This window comes from Capricornis sumatraensis, chromosome 2, assembly GCF_032405125.1.
Source record: "Capricornis sumatraensis isolate serow.1 chromosome 2, serow.2, whole genome shotgun sequence".
In the NCBI taxonomy this organism is placed as follows: domain Eukaryota; kingdom Metazoa; phylum Chordata; class Mammalia; order Artiodactyla; family Bovidae; genus Capricornis; species Capricornis sumatraensis.
Window position 1 is genome coordinate 67,392,201 of NC_091070.1, and position 14,396 is coordinate 67,406,596.

General features: G+C 37.2%; 1 protein-coding gene across 1 annotated transcript in view; it reads left to right on the top strand.

The window, feature by feature from the left end:
- Nucleotides 1-6,306, top strand: part of FSIP1 (fibrous sheath interacting protein 1) — a 182,655-nt gene extending 176,349 nt beyond the window's left edge. The window contains exon 10 of the mRNA XM_068992792.1: nucleotides 5,773-6,306. Coding sequence (XP_068848893.1) covers nucleotides 5,773-6,306 — 534 coding nt within the window. The remainder of the gene's footprint in view (nucleotides 1-5,772) is intronic.
- Nucleotides 6,307-14,396: the final 8,090 nt, after the last annotated feature.

Here is a 14,396-nt window from a genome sequence, read left to right on the forward strand (position 1 = left end):
CTCTCGTACCTATTCTCTATTTGTACTTTTGTATTATTTTTCTTAAAGAAGTACCTTTCCCCTGCTACAAGATTATATAAATTTCAGGCTCCTTGAAATCTGGATAGGCTTCTGATACCCAAAGATAGAGCTGGTTGACGTAAGACAAACACCAACAGACATAAAAGCAGAAATTGACAGCAACACAATAATAGTAGGAGAGTTTAACATCCCACTCACACCAATAGACAGATCATCAAAACAGAAAATTAATAGGAAACCCAAGTCTTAATATAAATAGTGATGACCAGGGTAACCAAAAATTGTGATTTGACTATTTTGGAAAAATGGTAGGAAAGAGAAGGGATATTTGAAGTAACAAAGTTAAATCTTTGGCTACTGTTAAAATAAGTCAGCATATAATTGATGTAATAATACAGTAGCATTGTATGATTGATATGAAATGTGAGATATTGACACAAAACTGATCAATTAGGAAAGAAAACTATTAAGAAACAGTATATAAAGTCAATGGCAGGGGAAAACTTCTAAGGAATTAAAAGGGGTTGACTCTGAAAAACAAAACTAAAGAGTGGGGACAAATGGGACAAGGAGCTACCATATTTGCTTAAACATTTAAACAGTTATTTCTTTAGCGTTTTATTACTTTGAGAAAATTTAAAGTAACTTAAAATATAAAAATAAAAGTGCTATTCAAAATTTTAAATAAAACTAATTTAAAAATAATAATTTGAAATATTAAAATGAAATTCCAACCAGCTCTTTTTTCCTTGTATAATATTTTATATTTTATTTTAAATATTTTATTAAAAGATAATTGCTTTACAGAATTTTGCTGTTTTCTGTCAAACCTCAACATGAATCAGCCACAGGTATACGTATATTCCCTCCCTTTTGAAACTCCCTCCCATCTCCCTCCCCATCCCACCCCTCTCGGTTGATACAGAGCCCCTGCTTGAGTTTCCTGAGCCATACAGCCAATTCCCGTTGGCTCTCTATTTTACATACGGTAATGTAAGTTTCCATGTCACTCTTTGCACACATCTCACCCTCTCCTCCCCTCTCCCCATGTCCATAAGTCTGTTCTCTATGTCTATTTCTCTACTGCTGCCCTGTAAATAATTCTTCAGTATTATTTTTCTAGATTCCATATATGTGCATTAGAATATGATATTTCTCTTTCTGACTCACTTCACTCTGTATAATAGGTTCTAGGTTCATCCACCCCATCAGAAGTGACTCAAATGCATTCCTTTTTATGGCTGAGTAATATTCCATTGTGTATATGTACCACAAATTCTTTATCCATTCATCTGTCAATGGACATCTAGTTTCCTTCCATGTTCTAGCAATTGTAAAAAGTGCTGCAGTGAACAATGGGATACATGTGTCTTTTTCAATTTTGGTTTCCTCAGGGTATATGCCTAGGAGTGGGATTGCTGGGTCATATGGTGGTTTTATTCCTAGTTTTTTAAGGAATCTCCATACCGTCTTCCATAGTGGCTCTATCAGTTTACATTCCCACCAACAGTGCAAGAGCATTCCCTTTTCTGCACACCCTCTCCAGCATTTATTGTTTGTAGACTTTTTGATGATGGCCGTTCTGACCAGTGTGAGGTGATATCTCATTGTGGTTTTGATTTGCATTTCTCTAATAATGAGCGATGTTGAACATCTTTTCATGTGTTAGCCATCTATATGTCTTCTTGGGAGAAATGTCTGTTTAGGCCTTTTCCCCACTCTTTGATTGGGTTGGTTGTTTTTCTGGCATTGAGTTGCATGAGCTGCTTGTGTATTTTGGATATTAATCCTTTGTCAGATGTTTCATTTGCTATTATTTTCTCCCATTCTGAGGGTTGTCTTTTCACCTTGCTTATAGTTTCCTTTAATGTGCAAAAGCTTTTAAGTTAATCAGGTCCCACTTGTTTACTTTTGTTTTTATTTCCTTTACTCTAGGAGGTGGGTCATAGAGGATCTTGCTTTGATTTATGTCATCGAGTGTTCTACCTGTGTTTTCCTCTAAAAGTTTTATAGTTTCTGGTCTTGCATTTAGGTTTTAATCCATTTTGAGTTTATCTTTGTGTATGGTGTTAGGAAGTGTTCTAATTTCATTCTTTTACATGTAGTTGTCCAGTTTTTCCAGCACCATTTATTGACGAGGCTGTCTTTGCCCTATTGTATAGTCTTGCCTCCTTTGTCAAATATAAGCTACCCATAAGTGCATGGGTTTATTTCTGGGCTTTCTATCTCATTCCATTGGTCTATATTTCTGTTTTTGTGCCAGTATCATAGTATCTTGATGACTGTAGCTTTGTAGTATAATCTGAAGTCAGGAAGCTTGATTCATCCAGCTCCATTCTTTATTCTCAGGACTGCTTTGGCTATTTGGGGTCTTTTGTGTTTCCATAAGAATTGTGAAATTTTTTGTTCTAGTTCTGTGAAAAATGTCATTGGTAATTGGATAGGGATCTCATTGAATCTGTAGATTACATTTGGTAGTATAGTCATTTTCACAATATTGATTCTTCCTACCCAGGAACATGGGATATCTCAGTTTATGTCATCTTTGATTTATTTCATCAGTGTCTTATAATTTTCTGTGTACAGTTCCTTTGTCTCCTTAGGTGAATTTATTCCTAGATGTTTAATTCTTTTTGTTGCAATAGTGAATGGGATTGATTCTTTAATTTCTCTTTCTGATTTTTCATTGTTACTATATAGAAATGCAAGTGACTTCTGTCTATTGACTTTGTATCCTGCAACTTTGCTAAATTCACTGATTAGCTCTAGTAATTTTCTGATACTTTCTTTAGGGTTATCTATGTACAGTATCATGTCATCTGCAAACGGTGAGAGCTTTACTTCTTCTTTTCTGATCTGGATTCCTTTTATTTCTTTTTCTTCTCTGATTGCTGTAGCTAGGACTTCCAGAACTATGTTGAATAATAGTGGTGAAAGTGGACACCCTTGTCTTGTTCCTGATTTTAGGGGGAATGCTTTCACTTTTTCACCATTGAGAATAATGTTTCCTGTAGGCTTATCAAATATGGCCTTTACTATGTTGAGGTAGGTTCCTTCTATGCCCATTTTTTGAAGAGTTTTAATCATAAATGGGTGCTGAATTTTGTCAAAGGCTTTTCCTGCATCTATTGAGATTATCATATATGTTTTTTAATCTTTTGATTTGTTAAGGTAGTGTATCACATTGATTGATTTGCATAGATTGAAGAATCCTTGCATTCCTGGAATGAACCCAACTTGATCATGGTGTATGAGCTTTTTGATGTGTTGCTGAATTCTGTTTGCTAAAATTTTGTTGAGAATTTTTGCATCTATGTTCATCAGTGATATTGGGCTGTAGTTTCCTTTTTTTGTGTGTTGTCTTTGTCTGGTTTTGGTATCAGGGTAATTGTGGCCTCATAGAATGAGTTTGGAAGTGTTCCTTCCTCTGCAGTCTTTTGAAACAGCTTTAGAAGGAGAGGCATTAGCTCTTCTCTAAATGTTTGATAGAATTCTCCAGTGAAGCCATCTGGTCCTAGGCTTTTGTTTTTTGGGAGATTTTTGATCACAGCTCCAATTTCAGTGCTTGTAAGTAGTATTCTATAGTATCCTTTCTTGTATAACTGTTTTTATTTGTCGTAGAGTTAATAATTATATTCTTTTGCTTATTTTTCTGTAATCTCTCTGAAAAACTTCCTTTCCTTTCTTTTCGTATAGCTTCTTGTTTTTTCAGAGTTCACAATTATTTTTCCTTTGACTTAATTTTCTGTGTATCTAGCTAAATAAATCTTTGGAACTTCTAAGCATTTATCCTATCAATATTATTTGGGGACGTGATCGAACATATCAGATAATCTACCAATTTTCCACCGCCCGCTCTTTTATTTCCTCCCAGACACCTCCTTCCATATTCCTTCACCCTCTTGCTCCAGGATGGACTGATTTTTTTTTTCTAAGGTCTGGAAATTTCCTATGTTAAGCCTTTGGTTTGATGTTTGCTGAGGATAACAGTCAGTGGACCGTTTCTAAATCCTAGCGAATTGTTTATGCATTGCAAGGAATTTTATATAAGCAGCTTTTGAAGGTGTATTTTAGTTATCTGGTACCATATAAGGACTGCTCTCATTTTCTAGCTGTCTAGCTTTACATAGTTGGGTGAAGGAAATGCTGCTACTAATGGATAAAGTGCTACATCCTGATACCTGAAATGTCTAGTGATGAAAAGTAGGATTTGCTAATATATGATACAACTCTTTTTTTTTTTCTTTAGAAAAGCTACAACTCCTTTTTTTTTTTTTTTTGTCATGCACATTAACCTTAAGGTGAATTACCTGAATTTTGAATCCCAGATAATTATTAAGAATATATTCACGGATAATTTCTTGTTACTTTCAAACTCTTAATGGTACTTGCCAGTATGACACTTGGTTTTTAATATATGGAAGTTAATATAATTTTAAAACATATGATATATTTTAAAAGCATGATATGACGTTCTTTTTACATGCTACTTTTTGTTAGCTACATTAGAGGCATTACACAATTATGGGGAATTAACTGTACTAGTTCCATGATAGCTCCCCACCAATACTTGGTAAATGCAGAGTATTCGGTTAATTCTTACTGTGTACTACATACAGATTAGACCAATAAAATTGTTTTACTTTATTGAAGTAAAAGTTAAGGTCATTACAAGTCATGATTAGGTTTTCTTATTGGGATTTCTTTTTTTAAATTTTTTAATTTGGATTTCTTGTTGTCAAATAATTCACTCCCCTGTAAAGGAGGATTAATGTTATCCTAGACAATCTACTATGTAAATCAGGTACAGTGCTAATTCTTTATAAAGAAGGAGAATTTTTTTCAGTGTCTTTCAATATATTTCAATCATGTTCCTTTCCAATCATTGTTGCAGTTCCAGTGGCATGCTGTTCAGTTGAATTCTTGTACAACACATAGCTCTTTAATATTGTTTGATTAATTTTATTTCCTGAGAACATTACTGGAAGAGAAAAAAAAGTTTTTAAATCCTTAATATCTTGTTTGAAACAATCAATCCTGATAATGTTTACAAACAGAGATTAAATGATCAAATCCTCCTCCGAGAGTGCACTGCTGTTGGAATGCCCCTGGCCTCTGTCTAGACCTGTGGCACGGAAGCCACTGCACATCTCAGGATGCGTCACCCCCTCTCCCTTCCTTTTCTGTCTTCCGTAGTATTGTCCACTGAAAGCTGTAGACAGACATAGGAGTGGTGAATCCCCAGGGGCAGGTTAATCCACCCTGTTTGCCTGAGTTAAGGAATTGGGTGGTGATAGGGTTCATACCCAGAAACAGAGGAAACAGAGAAACACCAACTAGATATCGTGGCAGAATTTCTTTCTTTCTGTCAAAGAAGTGGTTACTTACTACCCTGCTTGATGCCCCAAGACTTAAAAATTGAAGGGTTTTTCTAATATCTTCATTTCAGCCCAAGGTTATTACTGTATGTAGAGTGTTAGTGGTTAGTTCGGTGCAGTAATTTGTTTCCATCGGTGTCATGGGACTTTTCCTGAATTTTAGTATGTGTGATTGATTCTAAGCTTCTTCTCTAGGTATGTTGTACATTTCCCCTGCATTTTTGAATGGTTTAAAACGAATGAATGTACTATTTAGGTGTTTTGTGTAAAGGATTTTCTGTTACTTGCATTTATATTGTATTACTGAAAGCTTACCAAAGATAAATGTGTTTGCTCATTCAACTGACTGAAAACTTTTGGTTTGTCTCGTCAGTTAGATTCAACATCACTTCTCTCTGAGGAACAGTTAAGGTGTCTTCTGGATGAATGCTCGTTCAAACAAAAGTCCACAGTTAGACTGTCTCCAGAAAGAGAAGAGAAAGACATTGAGGATATAACACCTGAGTTCCCCCAACTTTCTGGATCTATTCTCTCTGAGTCATTAAACAGGTCAAAAACAAAGGTTAGAAGCAATGAAGTGGAGGACATAAATGTGCCCAAGAATGGAGAATGTGAAACATCCAGAGGCTACTTTCTCACCAAAGCCTTGACTGGGCATCACACGTCACCAGCTCTTCTTCTTGAAGCAGAGAATGTGAAGTGCCTTCAGTTTTCTGAGGAAAAGGTTATTGGTGATGCAGAAGACTACTTTATGTCTAAGACTCTGGGCATTGGGAGACTGAAAAGGCCCTCTTTCTTGGACGATCCACTGTATGGCGTCAGTGTGAGCCTTTCGTCTGAAGACCAACATGTGAAACTCAGCCCTCCAGAGAAACTCAAACCAGGTGAGGCTTGGAGAATATGCTGAAAATAATCTTTACTAAACACCTCAATATAAAGGTAATACAGTTCAAAATATAGTAGGATAAGGCGGTATCCTTGAAAGTCACAGATGGGTCAACTAAGAGCATGCTAACGTAAGAACATATTTATTAATGTTTCTATCAGATCATTGTTGGGATTAGTACTTTTACAAAATACATTATTTTTAATAACTAATGCCATTATTAATTATGGTAGTTATGGTTATCCAGAAAGCAGTGTTGATTTCAGAAGAAAAGAGAAATTAGTTTGAATGGCTACAAATAATTTGAGTAGATTTGCTTAGTATTTTAACTTCCAAATATCAGTGATGAATATTTGTTTCGAGGAGTGAATTCGTGGAATGCTGTGTATCATTGCGGTTTTGTTAGTTTCGGTGTACAAATTTCCCCTCCCAGCTACTTGTATATTGTCAGGGTTTTTTTTTTTTTTTTTTTTGTATCTTACCAGTGGTACAAAATACCAATACTATGGGCAATTTTTGATATAAACAAATATTCAATTATTTATGTTAGAGGTTTAACGTAGTCTGCATTATATTTGTTGAGTTTGTAAACTCAAACTTTGAAGTTAAATAGCTTCAACTTTTCCTCTCATGTAGATTAAAATATATTTCCTATTAAATCTATACCTATTGCCTATTAAATCTATCATCTATTAATTCTGAACTAACTCCTTAGCTCTGTATTTCTAACTGCCATCTGGATATGAACTCAAACTGATTTCCTCATCCTTCCCTCTCAACTCAGATTTCCCTCTTGACTTCCATTTCCTCAGTCCCCCAGGCTTAAAATGAGAGTCATCATTGATTCTGCCCTTTCCCTTGCTTCCCACTTCCAGTCTTCAAATCTTGTTCGTTCTGCTTCTGCACTGCCTGCCATGTCCATCACTCACTTGCTGTTCCTCCCCTCTCGGCTGGATCAGTGCAGTAGCCTGATCAGACATGCCTGCGCTGCTCTCTCTTCTCCAGCCATTGTCAACCACCTAAACTTATTCCCCCAAAGTACAACTTTGATGAACATACCCTCCAGCTCAAAAGGCTTCCACGGCTCTCCTCTGTCTGTTGAATGAAATTTGAATTCCTTCACTTGCTGTTCAAGACCTTCAGAATCTGACCCGAAGTTGTCTTCATAATCAGTCTCTATGTAGTGCCTTAAATGTTATTCAGGTTATAGAGCTAATTTGGGCTCAGGATGTACAGTGCTCTCTATGTTGCTCAAGACTATTTCTTCTCAGGAATGTGCAGGTATACTTTCAATGGTAGTTGAATTCTAACCCCATCCTGTCTATGTAACCTTCCCTGCTCCTCTGTTTTAAAAGTTTTACTTCTCTTCTGAATGTCCAAGGGTGTTAGTCCCCTATCACATCATTTTACACACAGTCTCACATTGTTAGGCACACACACCCATATACTCTTCCTTAGAACTATGTCACCTTTTTGAGGACAGAGGTCCTATCTTCTGATTCATTGTTAGATCTTCTCTGATGTCCAAAGTGCTGCCTTAAATCAAGTGCCTGTTTAATAAATAAAGGAATTTAAATTATCCGGTTTTAGATGTGTGAGTGCATGCTAGTTGCTTCAGTCATGTCCGACTCTTTGAGACCCTATGGACTGTAGCCCATCAGGCTCCAGGAATTCTCCAGGCAAGAATACTGGAGTAGGTTGCTGTATCCTCCTCCAGGTGATCTTCCCAACCCAGGGATCAAACTCACCTCTCTCATATCTCCTGCATTGACAGGCAGGTTCTTTACCATTAGCACCATCTGGGAAGCCCTAGTTTTAGAATAATACACTGAAAATGCAGTTCACGTTTATTATTTGCATTATGAATGAAAGCACGTGGTATTGCTTAAGAATTATGCAAGCCTGATATTCTATATAAAGATTTGGAACTTTTTTCTTTTTTTTTTAGTGAAATTCCACAAACGATACTCTTTTTACCTAGCAGCAGAGTTTACTTACAGCAGATAATTCAGTTAAATGAATGTGGTCTGTCTTCTCCTGCCAACCTTCTTCACTTAACAAATAGACTGTAAAAACTTTGTTCTACTCTAAAATTGCAGTGTATTTTTCTTTTTGGACAAAAAGGTTTTATTAGGAAGAAAGTATCGGGATTTCGTTTTTGTCAACTGTAATCAAAACTTATTCAGGTGGGTATGAGGATTTATTGTGTATGGGGTCTCATTCTCATGGAATCAGTATGTGGGGGTTGAGAATAGCATTTTACTGGGATATGACATTACTTCCATGTGAATGTCAGTCACACTGATGTGTATCTGTCGCCAAGTAGAGCATGAAAACATGGAATGAACTAGAATTTAATATGACATAATGGAAAGAAGCTATCGTGATTTAGCTTTAACTTCTGAAAACATGCCTCTGATGGCTCTAGATATTCCCAGTATTTGACTAAAACAACCCTGTGGTTATGGAGGTTTAAGATAGAATAGATGTGAATATATGAACCACATTTTACTTTCTGTTTATTACATGATAAACTTTAAGGAGTAAATCCTACATTATTATTTTGGATGCTTGTCAGCCTATCTGAACCTGGGAGTTTTTCTTTCACTAACCTCAACATTTACAATTATTAAAATAACTCGCTAATCAATTTATTCTAAAATACCAAATTGGACATTATGTTATTTATGCAAAAGTGAACCCCAAAACTAGATGCTAAACCAATTTTCCTGGCAAAAAGCCTTTTAAAGATGTAATTATAATGAGAAATTACAGTGTATTCAGCTGTTATGTTAGATTCCCTCTCTTTCTCAGGAAACAGGTATGTGTGAATATATGGTTCAGATGAGATTTCTGTAAGCAGACAGGAAGAAAATAAGAAGAATCATTCATCATTTTCTCTTTAAGTAGCAAATATATTGTTTTATTTTCCTACATGAGCTGAGGTCTGTTATGAATTTTAAAATTCTGCTTCTAAAAGATAGAGTCAGATAAAACTTCAGTTCAGTCGCTCGGTCGTGTCTGACTCTTTGCGACCCCATGAACTGCAGCATACCAGGCCTCCCTGTCCATCACCAACTCCCAGAGTTTACCCAAACCCATGTCCATTGAGTCAGTGATGCCATCCAACCACCTCATCCTCTGTTGTCCCCTTCTTCTCCTGCCCTCAATCTTTCCCAGCATCATGGTCTTTTCAAATGAGTCAGCTCTTTGCATCAGGTGGCCAAAGTATTGGAGTTTCGGCTTCAGCATCAGTCCTTCCAATGAACACCCAGGACTGATCTCCTTTAGGATGGACTGGTTGGATCTCCTTGCAGTCCAAGGGACTCCCAAGAGTATTCTCCATCACCACAGTTCAAAAGCATTGGGGTCCAAATCTAGTGACACTGAGGACCAATTTCAGTTGTGGTATTGGAGATAAGGATTTGCTTCACAGATGTATTAGAAGTTTCCAGTGTGAAGTACCTCATTTTGGGGGAAGTGTAGTTGATTTACAATATTGATTTCAGGTGTGTAGCATAGTGATTCAATATTTTTGCATATTATACTCTATTAGTGGTTATTACAAGATAATGTCTAGAATTCCCTGTGCTATAGAATATATTTTGGTTGCTTATCTATTTTACACATAGTAGTTTGTATCTCTTAATCACATATCACTAACTTGCCCCTTCTCCTTCCTTCTCCCCTCTGGGAACCATTAATTTGTTTTCTCTACGTGTGAGTCAGTTTCTGTTTTGCTGTATACACTGATTTGTGTTATCTTTTAGATTCCACATGTAATTGATATTATACAGTATTTGTCTTTCTTTGTCTGACTTATTTAAGTATAATATACTCTAGGTTCATTTGTATTGCTATAAATGGTAGAATTTCATTCATTTTATGGCTGAGTAATATTCTATTATCAGAGAAGGCAATGGCAACCCACTCCAGTACTTTTGCCTGGAAAATCCCATGGACGGAGGAGCCTGGTATGCTGCAGTCCATGGGGTTGCTAAGAGTTGAACACGACTGAGCGACTTCACTTTCACTTTTCACTTTCATGCATTGGAGACGGAACTGGCAACCCACTCCAGTGGTCTTGCCTTGAGAATCCCAGGGACAGGGGAGCCTGGTGGGCTGCCGTCTATGGGGTCGCACAGGGTTGGACACGACTGAAGTGACTTAGCAGCAGCAGCAGCAATATTCCATTATAGGTAGGTAGATAGATGGATATGTCACTTCTTATGCATTTTTCTGTTGATGGTCACTTGGATTGCATCCATATTTTGACTATTGTAAATAGTCCTGTTAAGAACTTTGGGACACATGTGTTTTTTTGATTTAGATTTTTCATTTTTTTTTTCCTGAGTATAGAACCAGGAGTGGAATTGCTGGATCATATGGTAGTTCTCTTTTTAGTTTTTTGAGGAAACTACATATGGTTTTCCACAGTGAATGTACCAATTTACATCCCCACAGACAGTGTGCAAGGATCCCTTTATTCCACATCCTCTCTAACATTTGTTATTTGTAGACTTTTGGATGATAGCCATTCTGACAGTTGTGAGGTGATATTGCATTTTATTTTGATTTGCATTTCTCTGATGATTACAATGTTGAATATCTTTTCTTTGTGCCTGTTAGTCATCTGCATGTCCTCTTTGGAAAAATGTCTATTCAGATCTTCTGTTCATTTTTTGATTGGGTGGTTTTTTTGATATTGAGTTGTATTAACTGTTTATATATTTCGGATATTAAACCCTTGTTAGTCATATCATTTGCAAATATTTTCTCCTATTCTGCAGGTTGTCTTTTTGTTTCATTGATGGCTTCTATTGTTGCACAAAAGCTTTGTGGTTAAGTTAGATTCTGTTTGTTTATTTTTGCTTTTATTTCTTTTGCCTTAGGCTACAGACTAAAAAAAGTTACTACAACTTATGTCAAAAAATGTTATGCCTATTTTGTCTTATAAGAGTTTTATGGTTTCAGTTGTTACATTTATGTCTTTTATCTGTTTTGAGTTTATTTTTATATATGTTGTGAGGAAATGTTGTAACCTCATTCTTTTACATGTATTTGCCCAGTTTTCCCAGCACCATTTATTAAAGAGAAAATTTTCTCTCCATTGCATATTCTTGCCTTCTTTGTCATAGATGGATTGACTGTAGGTGTATTGGTTTATTTCTGGGCTCTCTGTTCATTCCACTGATCTACATGCCTGCTTTTCTGCCAGTGCCATGCTGTTTTGATTTCTGTAGCTCTGTGGTATAGTTTAAAGTCTAAAAGGGTTATACATCCAGCTTTGTTCTTGTTTTTTCTCAAGATTGCTTTGGCAGTTTGGGGTCTTTTGTGGTTCCATATGAATTTCAGGATTATTTGTTCTAGTTCTGTGGAAAATGGAAAATGTCATGGGTATTTTGATAAGTATTGCATTAAATCTGTAGATTGCTTAGGGTAGTATGGCCATTTTAACAATATTAATTCTTCCAATCCAAGAGCACAGGATATTTTTCCATTTCTGTGTATCATCTTCAATTTCTTATATAAATGTTTTATAGTTTTCAGAGTATAGGTCTTCTACCTCCTTGGTTAAGTTAATTCCTACATATTTTATTCTTTTTGATGTGATTTTAAAAGAGATTGGTTTTAAAAGGGAAAATTTTCTTTTTCTGATAGTATTATTGGTATATGGAAAAACAGTAGACTTCTGTGTATTAATCTTATATCCTGTTCCCTTGTTGAATCTATTTATTAGTTCTAATGGGTTTTAGGTAGACAATTTAGAGTTTTCTATATAAAGTATCATGTCATCTACAAATATGACTTTTACTGCTTCCCTTCCCTTTTGTTATCTTTATAAAAAAACAGCTCTTGGTTTCATTGATCTTTTCTAGTTTTTTGTCCCTATTTATTTCTTCTTTGATCTTTATTATCTCCTCCTTTCTGAGCTGACTCTGCTCCTTTTAAGTGTGTGTTTTTCCCTCTCCCTTTTCAAAACTCTTGCCCCAGAGAAGGGGGCTGCTGAAATAAGTAAGGTCCATGCACAGACAGAAGTCTGATGTGCTACTTATGGAGGCAACTGTGTCTTTGCTCAGATGCAGGCTTGAGTGCTAGTAACCTTTGTCCCTCACAACTGATCACTGCCTCCAGCTTCTACCACCCCTGCCCTGTGGTGGAACCATTCTACAGGGCTGACTGGGGCCCATATGGGGTCTTGATGTGTATCAGGAGGTGAGTAGTGGTGAAGCAGTTGCTGTCAGAGATCTGAGCAGTTTCTGAGAGTCCATTTAAGTAAATGCCAACAATGGCAACTGCCATCCCACCCAGACTCCACCTCAGGACTGGGTTACCTTTGTGTCCTGCAGTTGAATCGTTTCTCGGTCATGGGCACCTCAGATTCAGTGCCATGGTGTGGCATGGGGTGAGCAGGCTGGAGCTTTGGCTGGGGCACATGGCAAGGCAGGTGTGGAAAACCAGCTGCTCCTAGAGCAGATGTCTCTCTGTCCTGCCTTAGGGCTAGCCAGTGTGTACGCACCCCTTACACGAACAGTCTAAGCTTCCCATAACCCTTCTAATTGTTCCAGAGGTCGTCCAACAAGCCAAGGGGCTTTTCTCCCCTCCATAAGACCCCAGACTGGAGCACCCAACCTATTGCTTGAGCTGCTCACTCCCCAGGGCAGGTGTCTGCTTGAGTAATCTCCATTTTCATCTGAATCCTGTCCCAGGGGCCCAGGTCCTGTCCCGATTGCTTTTCTTCCTTTCTAATTCTGTGTGTATCTTTCTTATAGCCTTGGCTCTATGAGTCCTTCTGCCAGTTTGTTTTCAGAGAGAACTGTTTGACATTAGATGTGTTTTTGATGTGTTTGTGGGGGAAGGTGTGCTTCATGTCCTTTCACTCTGCCTCCTTGATTGCCACCTCCTGAAATACTTCATTTTTCATTTTGTGCTTTAAGCTTAGTGGTAACTACTGTTATTTGACTTTTTGGATACAAGGTCCAGTAAATTCATTGTTACACTCACCTACTGTTGGGGTTTCAGAAGACCGATAAATAGCGTCTTCTGTTTCCGATTCCTGTCAAACCAACTGAGAGATGTATAGATTCTGACAAATGAAACTTAGAAGGTTGGCTTTATTGCTGATGAAAAGTAGGGGATTGATGTCATCTGGGTAGGTAGCCAAATGGTCTTCTTGATGTTATGCCCTCAAGATAAACCTACTACTCACTCTGGCAGAGGTGAAGATCATCAAGCCTCACCCATGGACACCTGTCCATGTGGATCAGTAGTACAAGGAGCAGAGGGCACCCTGGCAGAGAATGGTGACCCCCTTGGAGAGAGGAATGGGTTGAGCATGCTGTTTCTTCCCCTAGACTCACCAATCAGATAACTGACTGTTCTTTCCCATGGTGGGGGTGAAGCTGGATGTATCCCCACTGAAAGTTCCCCCACATGGACATGTGAGAGGAGTAAGTGGTCCTTGATCATATCAACCATGAAGACGCTGCCAGGTATACTAGTGCTGCAGGTCTGTGGTTAGTCCAGTACTTAATCAAAGCTTCTTATGCTGAATTGATTTCTAGATAATCAAAAAGGCATCTATGCATGTACAGTTTTTTTTTTTTCTAATCAAGCACTTGAGCTGCTTATCAACAAATTCATGTAACTAAGAGGAAAATATGATTGGCAAATAACAAAGATAGAGTAAGGCATAAAGGGACACAAAGTCAATCACACAGTAAAAAAGGGGGATAAGACCACACTAATTTTTCAAGAAAAACAGTGAAATTTCCCATAGGACCCACTTATTAAATAATGTTTTTTAAAATTTCTATAACAAATGTAACAGTGAATCAGATAGGGTTATTTTTAACATAACACCATTAAATGAAAACTAAGGAGACCAACTGTCTTGGTTTGCTCAGGAGTCTGACTTTACACTGAATGTCCCTTGTCTTGGGTGACCCTCAGTCTCTGGCAAACTGGGAAGGTTGGTCACTCTAAATTGAAACTGAGAACATAAAATCAAGGAGAAAATTAATTACCCAAAGGATAAAGTTAACAGAGTCCAGCTAAGTATCAGGATTCAAGGCTAGAACGTAGATGAGCAGAGATGCCTGGCTCAACCA